The sequence below is a fragment of the Agelaius tricolor genome, unplaced genomic scaffold, assembly GCF_023055355.1.
Source record: "Agelaius tricolor isolate 1412-34295 unplaced genomic scaffold, bAgeTri1.0.p SCAF_1, whole genome shotgun sequence".
Taxonomy (NCBI): Eukaryota; Metazoa; Chordata; class Aves; order Passeriformes; family Icteridae; genus Agelaius; species Agelaius tricolor.
In genome coordinates this window covers 7,356,833-7,378,478 of record NW_027269261.1, presented here as the reverse complement: position 1 = coordinate 7,378,478, position 21,646 = coordinate 7,356,833, and the positions used below count along the sequence as shown (strand labels likewise).

General features: G+C 41.8%; 1 protein-coding gene across 1 annotated transcript in view; it reads right to left on the bottom strand.

Annotated features, from left to right (window-relative positions):
- Positions 1-1,637: 1,637 nt before the first annotated feature.
- PARP1 (poly(ADP-ribose) polymerase 1) overlaps positions 1,638-21,646 on the bottom strand; it is a 32,324-nt gene continuing 12,315 nt past the window's right edge. Inside the window, exons 6-23 of the mRNA XM_071421697.1 lie at positions 20,801-20,917; positions 18,431-18,607; positions 17,887-18,028; positions 16,234-16,374; positions 15,284-15,526; positions 14,258-14,326; positions 13,336-13,468; positions 11,963-12,158; positions 10,560-10,688; positions 8,929-9,012; positions 8,012-8,134; positions 7,415-7,543; positions 6,619-6,717; positions 5,910-6,062; positions 5,520-5,647; positions 5,092-5,153; positions 3,909-4,023; positions 1,638-2,477 (exon numbers count right to left, since the gene is read on the bottom strand). Of these exons, the coding sequence (XP_071277798.1) occupies positions 2,396-2,477; positions 3,909-4,023; positions 5,092-5,153; positions 5,520-5,647; positions 5,910-6,062; positions 6,619-6,717; positions 7,415-7,543; positions 8,012-8,134; positions 8,929-9,012; positions 10,560-10,688; positions 11,963-12,158; positions 13,336-13,468; positions 14,258-14,326; positions 15,284-15,526; positions 16,234-16,374; positions 17,887-18,028; positions 18,431-18,607; positions 20,801-20,917 (2,322 nt within the window). The 3' untranslated portion in view covers positions 1,638-2,395. The remainder of the gene's footprint in view (positions 2,478-3,908; positions 4,024-5,091; positions 5,154-5,519; positions 5,648-5,909; positions 6,063-6,618; positions 6,718-7,414; positions 7,544-8,011; positions 8,135-8,928; positions 9,013-10,559; positions 10,689-11,962; positions 12,159-13,335; positions 13,469-14,257; positions 14,327-15,283; positions 15,527-16,233; positions 16,375-17,886; positions 18,029-18,430; positions 18,608-20,800; positions 20,918-21,646) is intronic.

Below are 21,646 nucleotides of genomic sequence, written 5' to 3'. Positions count from 1 at the left end.
AAGTACCAGGATGGGTGACTTGTGCTTTAATTTTATTTTTTTCTCAGACATTTTTTTCCTGCATGAACTCAGGCAAGTCACAAAGAATTTACACTGACTGCCAATCAGTAAGCCTAGGCTGGCTTCCTTCAATTAACTGCAGGGACTATCTTAATGCCTGTGAGCTGTTGTACAACAGAGCCTGCAGCCATGCTAAATAAAGATAAAATGGTTAAATATTTATAAATTGCTGCTTTTGGTAGTTTAACATTTAGATCAGAAGCCATTCCTCAACATGTCTCCCCTGAAAAAAAAAAAAGCCCAAGATGTCATGGGACCTGATGTCTTGAAAACTCATTCCTTTCAAGTGCTTTTGACAGAAATGGGACTGCCTGTTCATGCAGCTCTGCTCTGTGCTGGTAGTGCCACAGCAGGGCTTTCAGTGACTGTCACCACGCTGTCCCTGCCAGCCTGGCCCTGGGGACAGGCCGCTCATCCACTGGGTCTGGCGGATCTGCTCCGCGGATCTCCTCTGCTCCCACAGGCTGGCAGCAGCAGCAGCAGCGCCTGGACTGACACCAGGTTTCACTGCAGGACGGTGACATGGCTCTCCTACAGTCCCCAAAGGGCACCTTCTGCCTCTTCAGCAAGACCTGTAGCTTTTCCTGCTGTGAACTTATTATTTGTGAACTTAGGGACACCTTGGGATGTACTTCCTTGTGCTGCAATTATAACTGAGCACTAGGTACACAGCACAAAGCACTCCTTGTGCTGCTTGGGTTGGAACAACAGTGAACTTTCAGCTCTGAGGGAGCATCAAAAGCAGCTGCCTTCAACTCCTGGTCCCAAACTGAACTGTAAACTGCGTTTTAAGAGGGGAAAAATAATCTATCTTATAACTAAATTGAACAAGTTCTCATGTTCTCTTTCAGAGACTGACAAGATCCTACTTAAGTGACTTACAAAAAGGATTTTTTGGAAGCAAAACAATGATTAGCCACTGGTTAAGCTACTTAAGAGGAGAAGACAGGCTACTCTCTTCCTCTCAAAATCCATTATCACCAACCTCAATCAATTTTTTCTGTTGAGCAGTCCTCAAGCCATACAACTTACCCAGTCCTTCTGCATTTCCTTCTCTCCCTGAAAGCAGCTTTATTTTTCATCTATCACTCTTCATCCTCTTCTCATTCAGGGGTCCTGGGAAGACCTGCACCATTAGCACCCACTTTGGCTTTAACTCCTTTTACAAAAGGCCCTGGGACACAGCAACATTTTTGGAAATAGATCTGGTGTTTCCACAAAGGTTACTAAAGACTGAAGCCACAACTGTCAGAATGAGCTTGAACTGTCCCTGTCTTGGGAATTAGCCATAACTTTCCCTAATGCCTCAGGGAAATCAGCAATTTTTGAAGAGAATGATCTGATGTTGCTCTATGGTTAAGTGCTCCCATATTGCCCAATGACTAAAAGTGAGAAGTAACAAACATCATGAAACACTGAAATTATCAGTTTGTATTGCTGTTTTAAGACAGGCATTTCAAGACCACCAACAGAGTAGTGACAGACCTCACTCCAGGCCTTGATGAATGAAGCTTGAGCCCAAACTCAACTTACAGCTTTGTTAGGACGTGAGTCTACAACAACCAACTTACATCAAGTTGAAGGTAGGTATTTAAAGGAGGTTTATTTGGGCTAATACTAAATTCAAACAGCCACAAGCTCATTTTCCATGTTTACCACACCAACTGTTGACAGATTAAGTCTCAGTGGAAAGTCCAAATTTTAATTTCACCATAATTTCCTGAAACATGACTACAGATTTCAATATTTGGCATTCGATCCTCGAGAGAGATACCATGTTTAAGAACATTCTACCAAATACATTTAAATTATGACTCAAAACCAAAACAATTTGGAAGTTTTGAAACATAAAACTGTTAGTATGAAATTAGCTTTTATTTTTTTACCTCAAAATAAATGCACATTTGTCATTTAGTCAAGTGAAAACTGAAAAAGGGTATCTTAAACAAGGGGGAACCTTAACAGAGCAAGTACCACAAACGTGCTCAAGTTCCTTCTCCTGTTCTTGCCCAGGTCTGTTTGGCATAGAACACCAGAATAATTTCCTTTTTTCTTTCTTGTCAGTTTGGTCAATTAAAAGAAACACTTAAAGCACCAGAATTAGAAGTGGTATAAAACAAAACCAGGTACTCGTTCTCATCAGAATTCAGGTCCGTGTATTGCCACACTTTTTATATAAAAACTTTCACTAAGTGTTGTACTAAATAGGATTTAGTAATTTCTTCTGCAGTTTAGCTCTTGATATCTTGGTAAGAGAAGTCAATGCATAAGCATGTCAGAAGTCAACGCTATAGTGTAACTACAGTATAACTCTAACAGGGCTTCTAAATACTGTTCACCAGAGTGATGTCTTATAGTTGAATTTCAGTTTCAACAGGTACTTCAGATTTACCTGAGCAACATCATAGACAATATATCTGGGAAGAAGGTTAAGGAATAATTACAGTAGTTGATATTAATGACACAGAAAAACCTCAAAACACAGTGAACTTCACCTTTGAACTTCAGTTATTATACAGATGCCTGTGTGATTAACCAATTCTAAGAGCTCAAACCACAAACCTTTAAATCTGACTTTTCCATGATTCTGAAAATGTTTTATACAATACTTAGGAACAAGCAATTAAGTTCTGTGGAGAATAGTGCAGCAGGAATCCTGAGTGACAGGCAGGTGAACTAACTTAGATACAGGGCTGTGGCTCCTGAAAATTATGTTTTGTCAGAGTAACACACATGTCTCTTGATATCTAGGCAGAAGTCATATAGCTTAAATGAGAGCTATAGATTCAGCTCCAGCATTTACAATTGTAATTGCAGTTCTATTGCTACCTTCCAGCACAGTCATTAATGCCTTCTTAATTTCCCACTAAAAGACCTAAACTGGAATCACAGACAAGAGCTCTACAATGATTGTCAGTGCTTGCACATTCTTGTTTTTCCAGAGACAGTCCCAGCTCATCTATTTGTTTCACAATGTTTTAGGCCTCAAACTTACCTCTAATCCCAAAGTGTAAAACAAATACACATCATGTTATCTCAACTAGCTAATATTAACTGTATTATAGCTCATCATCTGACAGATGGTGTATATTTAAGAAAACTCAAGATAAAACCAGTATTGCCATGAGTTGTGTTGCCCAGACTCCTTGGGGGAGGAAAACAGCTCACCAAGGCCAAAGGCAGTTCCTACAAACCCAGAGTTTGCACTACTGGGTTACCTGCTTCACTGGCAGTGAAGAGAGCCAGCTGGACCTTAGACATCACTTATTTGCATTCTTGTGGATTTAAAGCACTAATTGATTTGAAGGCACTTTTTCCTGGAAGAGACTTAATGGCTACATCTCTGCTGGGCATTTGGGGCATACCTGAACACTTGCAGAGGTCTGGGGAACTCAAAAGATGTGCTGAGAGAGTGCAAGAGCACAGAGCTAGCTCTCCCACCTCCTCCTGGCCAAGCTGGCATACCACAGCACCATGAGGGAGAAAGCAGACTGGAGTGATGAGAAATCACAGGCTGCATTCCCCTCCCTCCCCTAGTTCTGGCACATCTCTGGGCAAGACACTACTGCAGTTTTGCCTGATCACTCCAATAACTTTTGTTCCTGTTGGGGAACAGCTATTGGAATGTGTATTGTTTCCTTTTTTTTTGCAGAATGACAATTTAAGTGCAGCAACTGTAAAAATCATCCCCCTTGCAGAAGAGATTGTCTGCAAATACTCCCCAAAGCAGATCTAAACCAAACCAAACCAAACACAGTGAGGCAAAACTCCTAACTGGCCTTAGTGAGGTCCTGAAAATGCAGTGACACTCAAACACCGTGTGCAGCCAACGTAACAGCAAAGGATACTCATTATACAGAAGACAGGTATCATTAATTCCTGTGGAGATCCCATTCCCTAAGGGAACCTCTACACCACCAAGGGTGGTCGTGGCTGTGGGATCAGGAGCAGTTTTGCCCAAGCCTAGAAAGGAAAAACAACATTAGTTTCAAATCTAGGAGACAAATACAGACTTTGCACAAAAAGGAAATGATCCAGCCAGCCAAATACTACTTCACATATACTTTTAAATCAAGTGTAGAAGGATCTTCAACAGAACATGAAAAATACTATTTATTAAATTCAGCATCACCATATTTATGGCAGTTGTACTCTGTTACATGAAAAATTAGAATTTTAGACTTTCAACTGTTAATTGTCTAATCTGTATGATCAAAGCTAAGCCAGAACAGATTTGTAGCTCTCATATCCTAACTCCATTAATGAAAACATGCACATTGCAGCATTTTCAGACAAGTACAACAAACCAATTCTTATTCTCTGAATTGAAATTTTCTATATAAATCTGATTTGACATCCATAAGAACATGAGTAGTATGTATAGAAAAAGATGCAAAACCACTTTTTATTCTCTTTTAGGCAACTTATTTTTTAAGCCTCTCAAAATGAATAGTTTAAGATAAGCCACTCATTACTGAAGATCCTTTTCTTCAATCTCCCATCTTAGTACAGAAGACAGTCATGATTACCATCTCTTTTGCTTGAGTTAGACAGCTAAGTCTTTTCTCTCATCTTCTTCTTCAATTTATGACACTTTTTGCAGACAGAAGTGTAATGAGAGCAGTTGTTCCATCTGAACTTTTATTCCTAGCTTTTCCCTTCTGTACCAGCTTCTAAGCCACTTTGAAAGCTAAACAATGACTCTTCTGATCTATTCATCTCTCTTCTAAAATACACAGTATTGTAATGATGAAAGCAAGTAAGAAGATGGAGAATGTACTTTATATTTTCTCCAGTGTAACATCAAATAGAAGTTTCCTCCTGAACTTCAGCACCTTCAGCCTTAACACTCAGAGTGTATTAACTTGCATCTTAAAACACCCCATACACATCCTGATGCAACTAAAGGGCAACATTATGCAACTTCTTAAAGGAAGTACAGCTAAGAAGTGACTATAGCTCTCTTTGCTAAGCAACACAACCAAGTCTGCCATCAATTACAGATTACTTATGACAACTACTAATGCTTACCTTTGACACTATGTTTTCCCTTGGGCAATTTTGTGATGTGGGAAGCATTCTTTAGTTCGTACCTGGACAGCACAAAGAACACACAATAGCGCTTTACATTCATCTTAAACTATTTTAGTGAAAAAAAAAATCACAGAATTTTCAGGTTTTAGTTTATGATGAGTTAATGTAAAGTTAATCTAAATTCCAGCCTTCTGGAACTCAAACTTTCTTTGTCTTGGTTACTAATTTTAACAATGTTAGCATTTTGTATAAGATTCTGCTAGATCTGAAACAATAGCTCTTATTTTGAGAAGAAACAGATCTTGTTTTTGAAGAAAAAACACATGCTTCTTCTTCACACTGAAGAGAAGGCTTGCAATCTTAGCATCACCTTCCATGAGGATGCATTAAGCACGTGTGGCAAATACTCTTGGCAAGTTACGTACATATTTCCAAGGGCGACTTCTCCCAGTAGTACTAAACCTATGGGATCAGCTTGAGATGTGTGACAGTAGTTTGCACTCTTGGACACCATGTCTGCAAAATAGATGCCTTTCCCAAACATGTAGCCGGTCTGCAAGAAGGAAATAAATAAATAAATGAATAAAATTGGGGTGATCAAATAACCCAAAAGCAGCACTGAGTCCACCTGGCTGGGCTCCCAGGAGAGCAACTCAAGCTCTTGTGGACACCAATGCGCAACCCACTCGGGGGACGCGATGTTGTCGAAACGGTGGCAGATAACACAGGGCCCTCCCCACACAGCAATTCCCTTCTTTAGGCTGTCCCTGCCTGAGCACAGGGATGCAGGCAGCCAGAGAAGCTGTTTCACCCACCACAGGAGCTTCAGGTGGAGCTATCCGCAGGCCCTGCGAGAGGATGCCGGCGAAGTTGGTGGTGCGGGAGCCGTGCCACAGCAGCTGGCGGTTGTGGAGCTGCCTGAAGGGCTTGTAACGCTGGCTCTCCCCCTCACGCTCAATCCTGAAGATCTTCAGTTCACAAGAGGATAGGAGGAAAAGAAGAACCAAGAAAATAAACCATTAACTTCATGCAACTCGTCAAGAGGGGAGAAGAAAAAAGAAAATCATCCGATCTGCAATGTACATTGATCTGCTAGGGAAATTGATCAGGGTGGGTTTTGGTGTTTGTAATTGGCTGTGTCAGGCTAGCATAAAAGAGGTAGCAGCAATCATGCAGTACTTGTTATTGATTACTTCTCCACCTTTTCTTCTGCATTTTCATGAGGCTCTATTTTTCTGAAAAAATCATTCAATGAAATAAGGTTCAATTTCAGATGATTAGTCCTCCACCTTCCCTTTGAGGCAAATTAAATTAAAATAAAAACACCAAAGCAAAAACACCTCATTAGATTCATCTCTGCCTAGACTTTTGCTATTCTAATTAAAAGAAAGTGTTCTATCAAATTATCCCTGCAACAGAGGAAACTGGGTAAGCTACTCAAAAATATAAGGCAATTGCCAACAAGCAAGTCACCCTAGGAGAGTCCATCTTCCCAAAGATAAACCCCATCATTGCCCAGCTTACATCCACAACTTTGAGGTCATATGCATTGTGCGTAGCAGCATGAGTGTTCTTCACATATTGTTTGATAATCTTGGCTTCTTCTGAATCTTTGTCAACAACCTGCAAACAGGCAAATGAGAAGTTTCCTCAGCACACAAACTAGCAGCCATCTTATAACATGGCAACATCACCCTATGCCTGCAACTGCACCCTTTAAACCTCCTCAACTATTTAAGTGGAAATACTTTCCTAGCTAGAGAAGATGCACAAATAGACAGACAGCCACAGAATGTCTGAGACAATGCTGGAAATTGAGATGATTTTCAATTCCACTCAAAGAAGGGTCAGCCAAGGACTGAATCCAGTCCAGCTTTCAACACCTCCAAGAAGAGAGCCTCCACGGCCTCTCTGGGCAACCTTTTCCAGTGTTTGACCACTGTCAGAGCAAACAAATTAAAAAAACAAAAACATCATCAACAGAAGCTTTTTCTTTTGTTTAAACACAAATTCTTCTATTTCAGTTCGTGCCCACTGCCTCTTGTCACTGGAAACCACTGAGGAAAGCCTGCCTCTCTCGTCTTTCCTTCTTTCTCCCATCACCTATACCTAGATATTGATACAATATCCCTTGAGCTTTCTTTTCTCCAGGTCAAAACAGCTCAGCTCTTTCTGCATCTCTATGAACACATGCTCCAGTTCCTCAACCCACCTCAGTTCCATAGACCTGTCCAGTTACAGTTTGGGAGATTTATTTTACTCCATACTAACAGGACATCAGTTGTATTCACAGCCACTCATTGCCTTTTATTTCCTTTACCTTAATATCTGTTTTAAGTTTTTCATAGTTGATGTCAATTGGGTCTTTATCTCCATCTTCATTTCCACCTCTGAGAAGGCTGTAAGCAACCTCAATATCAAGCAAGTTGTCCAACATCTGCACTTTAGCCTGAAGAATTGAAACAGGTAATGTTTTGTTACTTAGGCCTTTGACATGTTCAGAATAAGTCTGGGATATCCCAAATTAAAAAAGTGTCTGACAATCACTGGCCACATGGTGCCATCTAATAACAAAACAACACTGTCTTTAATATATATACACATCTAAAAATAATAAAATATGTTAAATAACATCTCTATCTTCTAGTATCTTATGCATATACCTATTTACAGAGACACATGCACATAAACAAACAAGAAGATATCCTGAAGAAAAACAAGTTTAACCTCATGAAAGCATGAGGTCTTGTTTTTCTTCAGATTATCTTTTGGCTTGTGAGGTTTTAATGCTTACTTTAATCTCTGCTTTTATGACGTTAAGTAAGTGTTAAACCTCACATATTCTCTGTGTTAGATGTCTGACATCAAGACCCATTTCCTGCAACCAACATTTGCAAAAACCATTTCTAGTCAATACCTGAATGTATTCCAAGTTATTTAGGAGAGGTGGCTTCTTCATCCCAAAGTCATGAGGAATCAGTGTATAGAAGCGGTTGGAGAGGTCCAAAATCTGGGATTCTGAACCACTGTCAGAAACTGCCTAGACAAGACAAAAGCACCAAAGAAAATTACTGAGTAAGACTAAGTCTCCATAGCAATAAAACACACAAGATACTTAGGGACTAACACAGGAGCTGCAATGCAAACAGTGCTTATGCTTTAGTCTCACAGGACTCAAAAGAACAATTCTATTTAAGTGTTTTGCATGCAGCAAGTCACAGTATTTGCACAGAAATACATGGAATTGTGTATGAGAAAAATCCAATGGGGATTATGTTTCCAGAGGGCAAAATAAAGTCTTCAGGACATTTAGGTAGTGCATATCCTTGTCAAGATTTTGGTCTATTCTAGCATCTGAAGAAATTCCTGTATCTATGCTTGCCAAAGACCCTGTGACACAAAGCCATGGGTTATGCTGGTACATTTTTGCAATCTGTAAAGGCAATTCTGCATAGTGATTCTGGAATGGTTCAGATCACAATGTATAAATACAGCAACGTTATCAAACCAGACCCTTTCCCGTGTCAACCTTTATTCTCATCCTCTGACAGACTCCTTTGGGGTGGAAACACCAGCTCACTCCTAGATCAAGGCACCAGCTTCATTTGCTCAGCTGCCATTTATGTTTGGCACAGCCTAAAGTTTATGCTACAAAACTGCTGAAGACACAAGTACAGCCCACACTGGTACAAGAGTGAAGAGAACTAACTGGTTACCCATGGAAGCCACATCCTCTTCCCCAGAGAGAGAGAAAGCACAGCTCAGCATCCACCCCACTGAGCCCAGAACAACTTCTGAATTCCCTTTTTGCTCTAACATCTCTTTTATGCTCACCTGCTGAACCTCATTCAGGATGGAGTATGCACTCTGGATCTGTCGCTTGCTCAGTTTTCCCAATGGCATCTTCTGCAAGTCAATCTGATAAAGATATAAGTATTAAACCCAACTTTCACTACATTTCAACCACTGCAGCATTCCCTCTCTGGTTTCTAGAGAACTAATTTCTCCATGCTAATAGGACTGACCAACAAAGCATAGAAACATTTTAGCCTCTGAGGATTGAGGAATTATGTCAGAAGGACACACCATTGAGAGGACATCCTATAACCAAAGGAATACTGCAATAGGGAGCTAAGCACATATGCTAGGGCAACACAAAAATAGGATATTAATTATCTGGCATGAAGTTTAATATTAACCTGGGGTCAGATGCATTTCTTAATCCATTAAGTAACAATATACCTAAGGCTGGCAAAGAAGCAAACTGAATTAAGTAATTCTTGTTCATGAGATCGTCTGTGTCTAGGTACAATCCAGACACCCTCTTCCAACTTTACCCTACAATTATCAAGGGTCAAATGCAAAGATGCTAGGAGGTGCTTCATATTCATGAAAAATGAGCCAAAATCCCTCAACTAAGTTAAAAGCAATGTCTTGGTTGCCTGCATTTATCCACTGATTTAATTTAATGTTGGTTTTCTTTGTGTATTGATGGATCTTGGGAGAGTACTGGAATTTAATATAAAGTACTACAAAATGTTGGGCAAGCCATCTGAAAGCTTTCAGGTAAGCTGCAGAAAATGGTACAAAGCCTATTCTGAAAGGTAGGCACTCCAAATAATGATACAGAGGGTAAAGAACAGCTGCTTAAATGTCAAGTGTTAGGCAGGATAACTAAGCTGGCTGAAGAAAACTGAAATTTGTTATTTAGAATTAGTTCAAACGACTGCATTAAAACAAACAGCAGGATCTCTGCACACCAGTAAAAAGTGCAAGGAGAGACATATCATGCTACCAAACCACTCTCTCTGAAAGCTTTCCAGAAGGATGGATCAAGAAGTATGGAGAAAAGAAGAATGGATGAAAATAAGAGTTTTATTAGAACAAATGAGAAATACAACCAAAACAATCCCAAGTCCACCCTATGCAGAAGAGGATCTGGACTCTGACAGGACACTTCCATTAGTGTATGTACCAACTGGCAGCATTTCTCTAGTCTGAGGTGCTACCTAAAATCCATGGTACTCCAGCCTCTAAATATGGTTCCCTGCTTAGAAAACAAGGAGTGCCACCAGTGTCACCTGACCAGCACATTGGTTATCTGTGTTAATACTTTAAGAGCATTCAGCAAACAGCAGCCACTATGTAGATGTGACTGTGACACAAACAAACAAAACCATTACTGCTCCCAGGACAGGCAGACAATTCTCTCATAGGCTTGTTAAATTGAAGACATTGATAGACAAGAAATGCACCTGTGTTTTAAGAGCTGCATGTATCACAACTAAGCTACAACTTCCAGGGCTTGGCAAATTCCAGTCGGCCTCTTGCCTTTATTTTAAGACAGATCTAAAACTCACACTTGGCTTTTGGGGAGTATGAAGCACTCTGGATTGCAAAGAACTTGCTTCTGTTTGTGCAAGCATGATGGTAGGTTAGGGAGAAACATGAATGTGTGTAGTCACCTCAAATTCCACCATTGCTTTCTTCATGCTCTCCACATCAAAGATCATCTTAATAAGATCCTGGATTGGCTTAGCGAGTTTTGATTTTGTCCCGGCACCTACTGTCAATTTCCTGACAGCTTCTTCATCCTGGAAGGTAAAAATAGTATCAGAATTAGCAAAATCACAAAGGATTAAAAAGTAACAGGCTGGCTGCCATGGCAACAACTCAAAACCAATTTAGTGTGTGCATACTATGACTAGCCTGAAGTTCATGGGGAGCGTGGGACACTGCTCTGACATTCTGGAACAAAATGGTCTTAAAAAAACACCTATTCAGTAATTTGGCAGATACTATTTCAAGAGATGGCACTGTAAAAAATAAGCAGAAAGTAGAATTAAAGGACTAGGAACTCTTTGCATTGCTGCTTCACTTCAAGCAAGTATTAATTACTTTTTCTGCAAGCTTTCTGCTGCATAGTGACTTTCACATGAAAAAATGAGTGTTTACTTTGCTGCTTTCATGACAAAATAGATGTAATAACTAGTTTCACCAAGTTTTTGTAATAAAAACTGCCACAGATGTGTACAGGAATCATTAATTAGCCATAATACCATCTTGATGCCTTCATGGAGAGAGCATTACATGAGTAAATCATCAGCCAGGGGCTTTGAGTAACACTGTACATTACACTGAGACAGACACTTTGCCACTGCAATATTCAAATTTCCAGAATTAAAGCCAAGCTTTGAGTGCTTTGCACTGAAAGATGACATCCATTAATTTGGCCATGGAAAAACACAATGTCTTGAAAATATGTGCTCTGGCAATTTTATAGCATTCAACTATTTAGTCTGAAAATAGTTCAGGTAACAGGAATGCCCTTAAATAAACACACAAACCACCACTGGAAAGAAGGAATAGAATTCTTATTTATCTTAGCTGTCTAAAAAGCCAAATCTTACTGGCAGTGAATAATTTCTTTTTAAGCCTGCTCAGCATGTGCACTAAGTGGAATACTGCATTGGAGTTGCTACAGCATTTAGGAGGATATTTGGAGGCAGCAGACAGATGAAAAGCATCTATTTTAAATTTTAAAAAACTGAGTTTTCAGACAGGATGTATGTGAACTAACTGCTGGATTAAGTGCAAATAAATATCCTTAAAAGTTACAGAGTAAACAGGAACAAGCATTCAAGGGATCTGATAACAGAAAACTCTTTAGTTTCCCAACAGGTCTATTTTAATGGATGGTACTCCTTGACATACAGCTTTCCCCTGTAGCAGAGAGAAGATGCAACAGCTGCATTTTAATTCCCTTGGTTTGTTAAGTGCAAGAGATCCAAGGGCAAGCACAGAACAGAACAGTGACACAGGGAATCTCAGCAATGCTCCACCTGGGACGGGGGCATTTCAGGGTTACCTGTCCATAATCTATTTCCAGCGGGTAGAACTTTTTGGGATATTTAGTGAAGTTCTTAGAATGCCAAGAATTGCCAGTTTTCTCTTCATACAGGTTCAGGAAGTGTTCAATTGCATCTTCTTTTGATGGCATCTGCTCCAGCTTGTTACTGCCAATTACGGTGCCCACACGGCCCCAGGAGCGGAACACCCAGTACCTGGAGAAATGCAATGGGACACAAGAAGAGCCATCAGCCACTCTATCTGCATGCCAGTAACTTTATGGAACACCCCCTCCATCACAGAAATTGTGAAAAGAATTTCTCCATTTTTTTCATTGAGAGGAATCACTGTACGTCCAAGAACTGGTGTAAAAAATGCCCAGGGTTAACATGCCAGAACCACAGCCCTGAGGATAAATGGGTGCACAGCAGGAAAAGAGAGGCTAACACCTCTTCAATCTTCATGTTTTGCAAATACAAATCTTCAGACTATTCAGGTCATATATTTGAAAAACAAAGACAAAGCATCTTTAAGCCCCAGGCCCCAGAGATCAGTATTTTAGAGAAACCAGAAGTAAATAAAATATTTGTTTGTACTGCTGACAGCACCTTGGGTGAGCTTCTGTAATATTTATGGGGATACAATCAATCAACCTTTCCAATATGTCAGGTATGAAATGCAGGCACTGAAATCCCTCTATGTACTCAATCCCAGACTTGATACAACCTCACACAAATGAGACAGGAACAAAAGCTTATTAAAAACATGGTAAAGTGCAATAAATTTGGAGCTGAACCACAGTTGTTGCTACCCTGGATTTCTGTGTCACTTATGTGTTTGGCAGGGGCAGTTTTATTTTAAAGAACCTTCTCAATCTCTTCATCTAATCACCAATGCAACCACTGAACAGCTCTGCCATGCACCCAATGAGACTGGAGAGCTAAACACATGATCAGCTCCTATTGCATGAATATTTCTTGCATTTTGTTATACTTCAGGGCACACAATTCAGGCTAACACTGTGGTAGAACAGCCAGAATCTGGTTTTGTTTCCCAACATGACAGCTCTGTGATTAGAACACAAAATTAAGTTAGAGAATATGGGGGAAAAAAACCCACCTTAGGTTTTGTCAACACCCACAAGGAATGTCTCCATGCAGAGCAGAAATTTCTCCATGGGTGGCTTGTTTGGTAGGTTTGGAGGAGTTATTTTAGTTTTGGTTTGTCTTTTTTTTTCATTTGTGTTGTAGTGGTTTCTTCCTTCAAGTAACTACACCAATCTGTTATCTCCTCAAAGACATTTTACTCACACTTTACTTCTGGAGTGTCAAAAATCCAGTATTTATTAGAAAAAAAGTGAATGGAAGTATTTGAAGGGAAAACTAAACTCACCTGTTCTCTCTGTCATCCTCTAGCAGCTGCAGCTTATAATAGGAATTTGTTCCTTTGACAATATCTACTAGTCCCAGGGTTGCACTGAAAATTTTCCCACCTTTTTCAAAGACATGAGCAGAATCCTCCAAACCTGCAGAGAAGAAAAAATTAGAACACAGAGGAGGAGGTTACTGTTTTAGCTCTCCTTCCTGCATTTGCACTCATCCAAATGTTTCCTGCAGCAGTGTGATTTAACAGAAATACTGCAAAAACAGTGACCACACAGCTCATTCAAAACTACTTGGAGCACAATGAATTAATTAATGAATTGTGAGCCTACACCTTTAGGTAAACTTTAGATAAATCCAGGATCAGAACACCCAGCATCTGCAGAAACTAGAGTTAGTATCTGGTTAGTATCCTAACTAGAGGAAAAAACCTGTAACCTTTGATAGAGGATGATCTAAAATCTAGGATCTAATACTGTGTGAGCAGCTGAAAGAATCCTCAGGAGAAATGTAGCTCTGCAGGTGTCACATTAGCAATGGACTGAAAAGCAAAGGCTGGCCTTGGATGCAGTACAAATTGTCAGAACATCCATGAACCACAGGTTTGGAGAGCAGCATCAGTACCTATTTATGCCAAACCTGTGTGCTCTGCTGGCTGGGCCTTTACTCACTCCACTGACAGGAGATCCTAAAGCTGAACAAGGTGCACACCTTAATTTAAGAGGTCCTTCTGAAGAAAGCTGCGCTAGAAAATCCTGGAATGTTCAGCCTTGGATGTCAATCAATATGCTTCCTTTGATAGCAATGTTAAAGGTTTAAAATTTCATGCTCCTTTATGGAACCCTCATCCTTTCACAGAAAAACCCTTTTGTAAACCATCAGGCATTCTGAAGACTGTGGGTGGTGCAGGCACAGGCACTGTTATCACTCACCAGAATCAGGATCTACTGCTGCTCCACCCTTCACTGTTAACTTCATTTTCTTTTCAGACTTGCTAGGTCCTGCAGTGAAAGACAGTTAAGTTTTTTCTTAGGTGAGCAACACAGTCTCACTTGAATCAACCTTAAAATTCTCAATTTGCATAATTATCACCCTAAGGTGAAGCAGATTCCCAGTATATGAGAACACTGACTTCAGTGGCTTTTTTTTAACCTAGCTCTAGCAGCCAAATCACAACTAAATGAGAAATTACATTTCCCCAGATTCTATCTAGATATTCTTTTTCTCCTGGCCCCAAGGGGTGGACCATGTCACTTTTTTACCTGCACTGAAGATAAACACAACCACAAATGTGGAAGTGGGATTGAAAAACCTCACAGGGCATGGGGAGTGTTTGGATTCCCTGGGGATGCTACTGTGGTGAGACAGTCTGGCAATAGCACACCCAATTGCATGACAGAAACCTCCACTTGGAGGACACAAAGAACAGGTTCTGAAGAGAAGTGAGCAAATGTGATGGTTTTGTTCACCATCCAGGGTTAATAATGCAAGTTCTCTATGGCATTGGTGAGCAATACCATCAATATTTTTATACTGCTACAAAAATATTATGTTAAATCAAGGAGCATAGAGACTCAGTGCTCTGGACCACAGTATTTTCTCACTTGCCAACACCCCCTGAGTAGTGTCTGTCATTTTGGTGTCCTAGGACCTCCTTAGAGCTACAACACTAACCCAAACTGGCAGTGAAGCTGATGTTTTATGAGGAAGAGACAGGTTTGATGGTAGGGAGCTTGGGCAGACTGAAGTAGGGGAAACAGCCAGCTCCTGAGACAGCTCAGGAGACAGTTTGATGTTTATTAAAGCCAGTCTTGCCCTGAGGTCCATTATATAAACTTATCATGAGAAAAAAACCCAGAAAATTCAAGGAAAGGGTAAGGACAGACCATACCCAGGTTTGCTTTGTGCATAGACAGCACTGAACAGGCCTATGGAGAAACAACTGCTTTGTTCCTCACCTTGTTCTTCTTTGACCTTCCCAGCACTCTTTGTACTTGGGGGCTTGCTGTTCTTCCCATCCACAGCCATTTCCTCATGCTCCATTTTCACCTCTGCACCCCAGGGTGAAAGGGCATGGAGAGAAACAAGCTCCTGGAAGTCCTTGCTGGAAGATTTCACATCCTGAAGAAATGCCTCCGAGACCACACGGACTTTGGCCTCCTTCACTTCTTCCATCTTCTTGCTCATTTTCTCCACATCCTCTGCAAAGGCAGGATAGGAAGGGGAGAAAAAAAATGCATCCATGAGGTTTTAGACCTCAGCCTCTCCCTCTGGCCATGATTCAGGGCTCTGTAACGCTTTGGAAACACAATTACTACTACACTGAAAACATAATTCCACTACATTTTGGATTCACCATGTTCTTTGGAGAGCCAAGTTCCTCCTTGGTTCAAAGATACATTTTGGGCTAGAGCAGGAACTCCTGTTCTACCTGGCTGGTCCAGTTCTCCCTTTCCCAAATCCCAGCTGGACTTTCTGATGGATGGGAGCAGATCTCCCACCTCAGTTTGCACAGCTCCAAGACAGAGCAAGAACAGACTCTAAGCTGCCAGCAGAGCAAACCAGTGCCTTCAGTCAGGCACCCACAGTCAGCTCTGGGGATTCTCCAAGGCTAGCATGGACACAGCCCTGAGCACCACTCATCCCAACAAAGGTGGCCTGCACACCACCATGGTCTGCACACAAACCCCAGCTGCCACTGACCCACGAGAGCCTTCAGGCACAGCCTGCCAGGTTAACTTGCTGGGTAAGCAAAACTCAAACAGCACACATCTGCCTACTTTTCCAAGCACATTCAGGCCATGTGTGCACACAAAACACTCCCCCTAATCCAAACACTGATCCCCAGACAGCTCTGAGGACAAGTGTCCTCTGTAATCTGCTCAGCTCTGTTAGCATGGCTGCTCACTCTGGGTGCTGATGCACAGCGTGGCCTTGTTAGCTGTTGTGGTCATCTTTCCTCCCAGCTCCTCCACGATGCTTTTCACCTCCTCCTTGTTCTTAGACAGCTTCCCAACAACCAGGATCTTCATGTTGGTCAGTGGTTTGTCTAAAGGTTTGGAAATGACATGTTAGCCACAGGCACAGAGTCCCTGGACAAACAGCAAGCACAAAATGACAGCATCACCCCCTCTCTCTGTACAATCAGCTCAGCTGGCAGGGACATGAGGGGCCAAGCAGGTCTGACCTGTGCTAAGCAGGCAGGAGGGAGCTCCCCTTCCCAGAGGAAAGGGAACAAAGCTCAGCAGCTGCCAACAAACAGAAGGGATGGAAGACAGGGAAATGGTATGTAGGCATATTTGCTCTTTTCTTGGTTTGTTTTGTTAAGTAAAAAGAATCAGTCTTCTTTCAGCACTGTGCTACTAGGGACTGCGCTCTGCTTCCCTTTTTTTTTGATGCCTGGATAGCATGGGAGAAATTCACTGTCACATGAAAGCTCCTGCCTTTTCAAAAGGAAATCTTTGTTTGAGGGGCTGCTGAGAGAATTCTCTCTCAAGCAACACTGTTCCAGTCCTGATCTTATAGACAGTACAAGGTTCTACCATGGAGCAAACTGGTAACCATTGTGTTAACATTGCAATTCAGGCTGGTCCAGGACATGGCAAGTGCCTAAGAGCATATTTGCACTGCTATAAGATAAATGCTATAAACTCTAATTGACCAGCTGAGAGTTGTGCTTCCTCTTCTGCCCTCAACTCAGATTAGTTTGGTTGTCAGCAAACAAAGCAACCTGGCTTTAAATCTGGTCAACCTTTTGAGTTTACCTTCAGGGGACACTGGGGCTGGAATCAATTTGCTGATCAGAAACAAGACCTGGGTTACTTTATCTTCATTGCTAAAATAATGTGATCTGGCTGAAGTTAACTGTGCAGAATTACTCCCACCTTTTTAACCAAGTTACAATAATGCCCTGCATCCAAAATTATGGCCAGAACTAGAAAGGCTGAATAAGAAAGAAGTCAGTATAGTACTTAACAGACAGGCTTTATCACCAAAGCATGCAATTCATTCCAGCAACCTACATAAGGCCCAACCTTTTGACAGCTGGAGACAGCACATCTATTTTGCACAAGGGGAGTCAGTGATCAGTAAAGTCAAATCTCAGTAGATGATTTAGAAACAAAACAAGCCCCTGAAAAACCCTCTTGCCCTCAAAACCTAAATTTATGTGGAATATCTGGCATTAAGGACATCCCTGGATGGTCCCCAAGAAACCAAGTGAGGTGGCACTTTGAAGCAGGTCTCCCCTGAGACACAAAATGCAACATCAGCCTTTACACTTCTGATTCACTGCACACACATCACTTCCTCACAATCAACAAACACTCAAAATCATCTGTGAATAAACAACAGAACCTCAAGCCCATGACCCCAGACAGCCCAGGGCCTGCCTGTGCTGGGAAGATGAAGCACATGAGACCCTTTTTTTATCAGGAGAGCTCTGCCTGCTTGAGAGCAGGAGAGCAGTGGGACTGTTCAGGGTGGCACATTTACCTGGCTGGGGATGCCAGCCTGAACATCATCCTGAGCCCCACCAAGCCATGCCCAGCCAGACATTTACCTCTGGGTGCAGACACAGTCTCTGACAAAGGAGCAGATGCAGAGGGAGGAGGTGCTGAGTTCACAGTTGCAGTGTCTGGAGGAAACACCCTGTCCTGCTTCTTACACTTAAATTTCTTCAGGTAAGGAATTTCCCGGAATTCCTGTGGGATGGAAGCATAAACAATTTAAAACCACAAATGTTATTATAAGATTTAAAGGATAAATTGAATGCTAGCCAGATGTTGGCATTTATCGCACATCTTGGAAATTATTTTGATTCACACCAAGGTGGATAAAACTCCACTTTACTGACTGAGAAAACAAAGCTGGAAGAGGGTAAATGATGAGTTTCAAATCAAATCAACAACATCACTTTCAATTTAATGTTACTGGAAAAAATATGAATTATTTATGCATTAGCTGCCTGCTTCTGGAGGGATGTGGCTGTGACAGAACTTGCCTGCTGTCACAGCTGCTCAGTGCTGCAGCACACTCTGAACAAGCAGCAGTCAGTGCAGCTCAGAAATGTGCTTCAGAACATCACATATGCAGCAAACACTCACCTTTGGGATCACCCAGTCCTTCCTGTTGGGAGTCTGTGTCTTAGCCACGCACTTGGTCCAGGCAGTGATGTCCCCAGAACAGTAATAAGCGTCACTCTTGAACACAAACTGCCCCTTGCACTGCTCACAGGGCAGCAGAGCTCCAAAGGCCATCCCATCTGCTACTCTGTCCAAGATCTACAGCAACAAAGAACACAGAGCAGGTCATGGCAGGAGGAGGCTGGAAGCACACACATACACACACACTGTGTAACCCTGGGCTGCACAAGAACACAACTGCCAGGCTGCTGGCACAGCCATTTCCAGCACGTCCCACACACTCTGAACACAAACCAAGTCTCTCAGCTGCACTGATGGATGTATAATGCCTCAGAGGCATGGCACAGGGCTCCTCCTGCTCACACCCCTGTGGAGATACTCAGTTCAGTCAAAGAGAATTCTCCCAGGCTTCAGGCCTGGGAAACAGAGGAAGAATGAAAACAATGATCTCTCTGTTCAGGTTGTTTATAGGTATGTACCTTCAGAGTGGGCTATTCAGGGTTCACCAATAGTGTGAAAGATTTAACTTTGAGACCAATCAGGTTTCACCTCAGCAATCCTGGTTACAAAAGGATGCTATGTCTTAATAAAGTCTCTCTTTTTCGCCTTCTGAACCATGGAGTCATTTTGTCCATCCCTGACTCAACAGTGTCACACCCCTGGCTCAGCCTCTCCTCCCCAGGAAGAGGGAGGTGATTCACCCCCTCTGCTCTGCTCTCAAGAGACCCCACTTGAAGAGCTGCATTCAGATCTGGGGCTCCCACCAGAGCAAGGACACAGACCTGCAGAAGTGAGGCCAAAGGAGGGCCACAAAATGACCTGAGGGTTTGAGCATCTCTCCTGTGAAGACAAGCTGAGACATGGGATTGTGCAGCCTGGAGAAAAAGTCTCAAGGTCTCCTCGTAAGACCTTCCAGAACCTAAATAGGATCTGCAAGAAAGCAGTGAGGCACTTTACAAGGCCATGTAGTATCAGGACAATGGCTTTCAACTGAAAGAAGGTATGTTTAGATTGGATATTAGGAATAAATCCCTCACTCCAAGGGTGGTGAGGCACTGGAACAGGTTGCCCAGAGGAACTGTGGATTCTCCATCCTTAGAAGTGTTCAAGACTGGGTTGGATGAGGCTATGAGCAACCTGATCTAGGGGGGTGGCATCCCTGCCCACGGCAAGGGGGTTGGAAAGAGATCTTCAGAGTCCCAATATTACCGTCATATTTTTGGAAAAATCCTCTTTGCCCAGGATTCTTTTCCTGGGAAGCTGAGAAGCCTCTGAGAAAAAAGGAAAACAATTCTTATCTCATTTGCTTCTCCCGTGTTTTGATGCTTTGGAATGTGGCTGGAGATTGGTTATCCAAGATGTGAATTGTTTTGACTTAATGACCAATCACAGTCAGGCTGTGTCGGACTCTGCGAAGTCATTAATTTTTAATTATTATCTTGTAGCCTTCTGAAACTATCCTTTCTCTATTTTTTAGTATAGTTTAGTATAGTATTCTTCAATATAATATAATATAATATCATAAAATAATAAATTAGTCTTCTGAGAACATGGAGTCAGATTCATCTTTCCTCCCCACGATGGGGGACCCCGAAATTACAACATCCCTTCCAATCCAACCCATTTACAATCCTGTGGCTCAGGAGAACACACCTACCACACAGCACCTGACCAGGCTGCCATGCTAGAACAGCCAGGGAGAAGACAAGCTACTGCATCTGAGCACATGAGGAGGTAGGTGGGAATGTAGGCTCAGACAAGTCCAGGTTTTCCTGCCTAAGAGTATTCCATGACCATTTTGAGTCTAGACACTTCCCACACACCAGCCCACAAAGAGTCTTGATAAATACAAATACTTAAAGCAGTATGTGGCTCTGAAAGAGAGCAGACTTTCACAAATTACATAGACCAAAATGGACTGTTTTTAGAAAAGAAACTGGGAAAGAATTTGTACAATTTTTGCTTCATTATGCATAATTTAACAGTTGAGGGAGGCCATGTGAAGAGCCTTAGCTAACCTGCTCATGAAGAGCCAGCACCAACAAAAAAAAAAAAATCCACAGACCACTTTGAGCATAGCAGAATAAAGGCATTACACCAGGACAAAGATGCTGAATTCAGCATCACTCACCACCACACCACCCTTCACAAGCAAGTGTAACAGCAACACCAGAGTCCTGGGACAGAAGGACTGGGCTTTGCACCAAATTTCTTTTTCAAGTGTTACATTAGGAACATTCTTCAGGCTTGTGGACCTTGCAGCAATATTGGGTCAGGTCGGCTTCAGCAATTCCAAGACCCCACACACAGAGCAACTCCAACCAAACTCACAGCATTCTCCCCTGAGGGGACCTCCTGCTTGTTGGCAATCAGCAGCTCCTTCAGGTCATTGGTGGAGCAGACCTTCCTCAGCTCATCTTTGATGCCCCAGATCAGCTCTGTCTGCTCCTGTTGACAAAAGCCAGCAGCTTAGAAAGCAATCCACTGCAAGTGGCAAAGAACACTCCTCAAACTGCAGTATGGGCACAAGGTTTTAGCAAGTCCATGTCATCTTACACACAAATTAGGAAATTAAGAGCTCCAAGAACCAGTAACTTTACCAAAAGGGAGAGTCACATCTTCTACCAAACACCTAAAACAGATCCTTAAAGTCATATCCTTCAAGTGTCAATGCCCTTACTTACTCACTTGTAAAGGTCTCAACATTCTTTACAAATTTCACCTACCTAGCTGACACTGAGAACAGTGGGGATGTGGCAGCATTTGAGCCTTCCAGAAAAAAAGAGATCACAAATGCTGATTGCCACTGTTCTTTTTTTTAAGGTAACTAAGCATTAGGGGAATTGCTACCAGATCAGATACCTGCAGCAGTGTGGAGAAGCATGCATATTCTTTTGGGTTTTTCTACAGAACTTGAAAGGGTTGGGAAGCATAGAAGCATCCTAAAATATCTCAAATACTTTCTGAATGTTATCCACTGGCTACAGTCAAAAATGTAGTCTGCCCTGGAAGAAGTGGTTTACTGGGTTAAGTGGTGTAATTTTCAGTGTTAATGATCATGCTTAATGAAATGTTGTTAAAAAAAAGTGAACCCAAACTTAACCCTGATCCACAAAGCGCCTCCATTTGTCCTAAAAATCTGCACTGCAGCAGCAAAACCTTAAAAATATCTTTTTT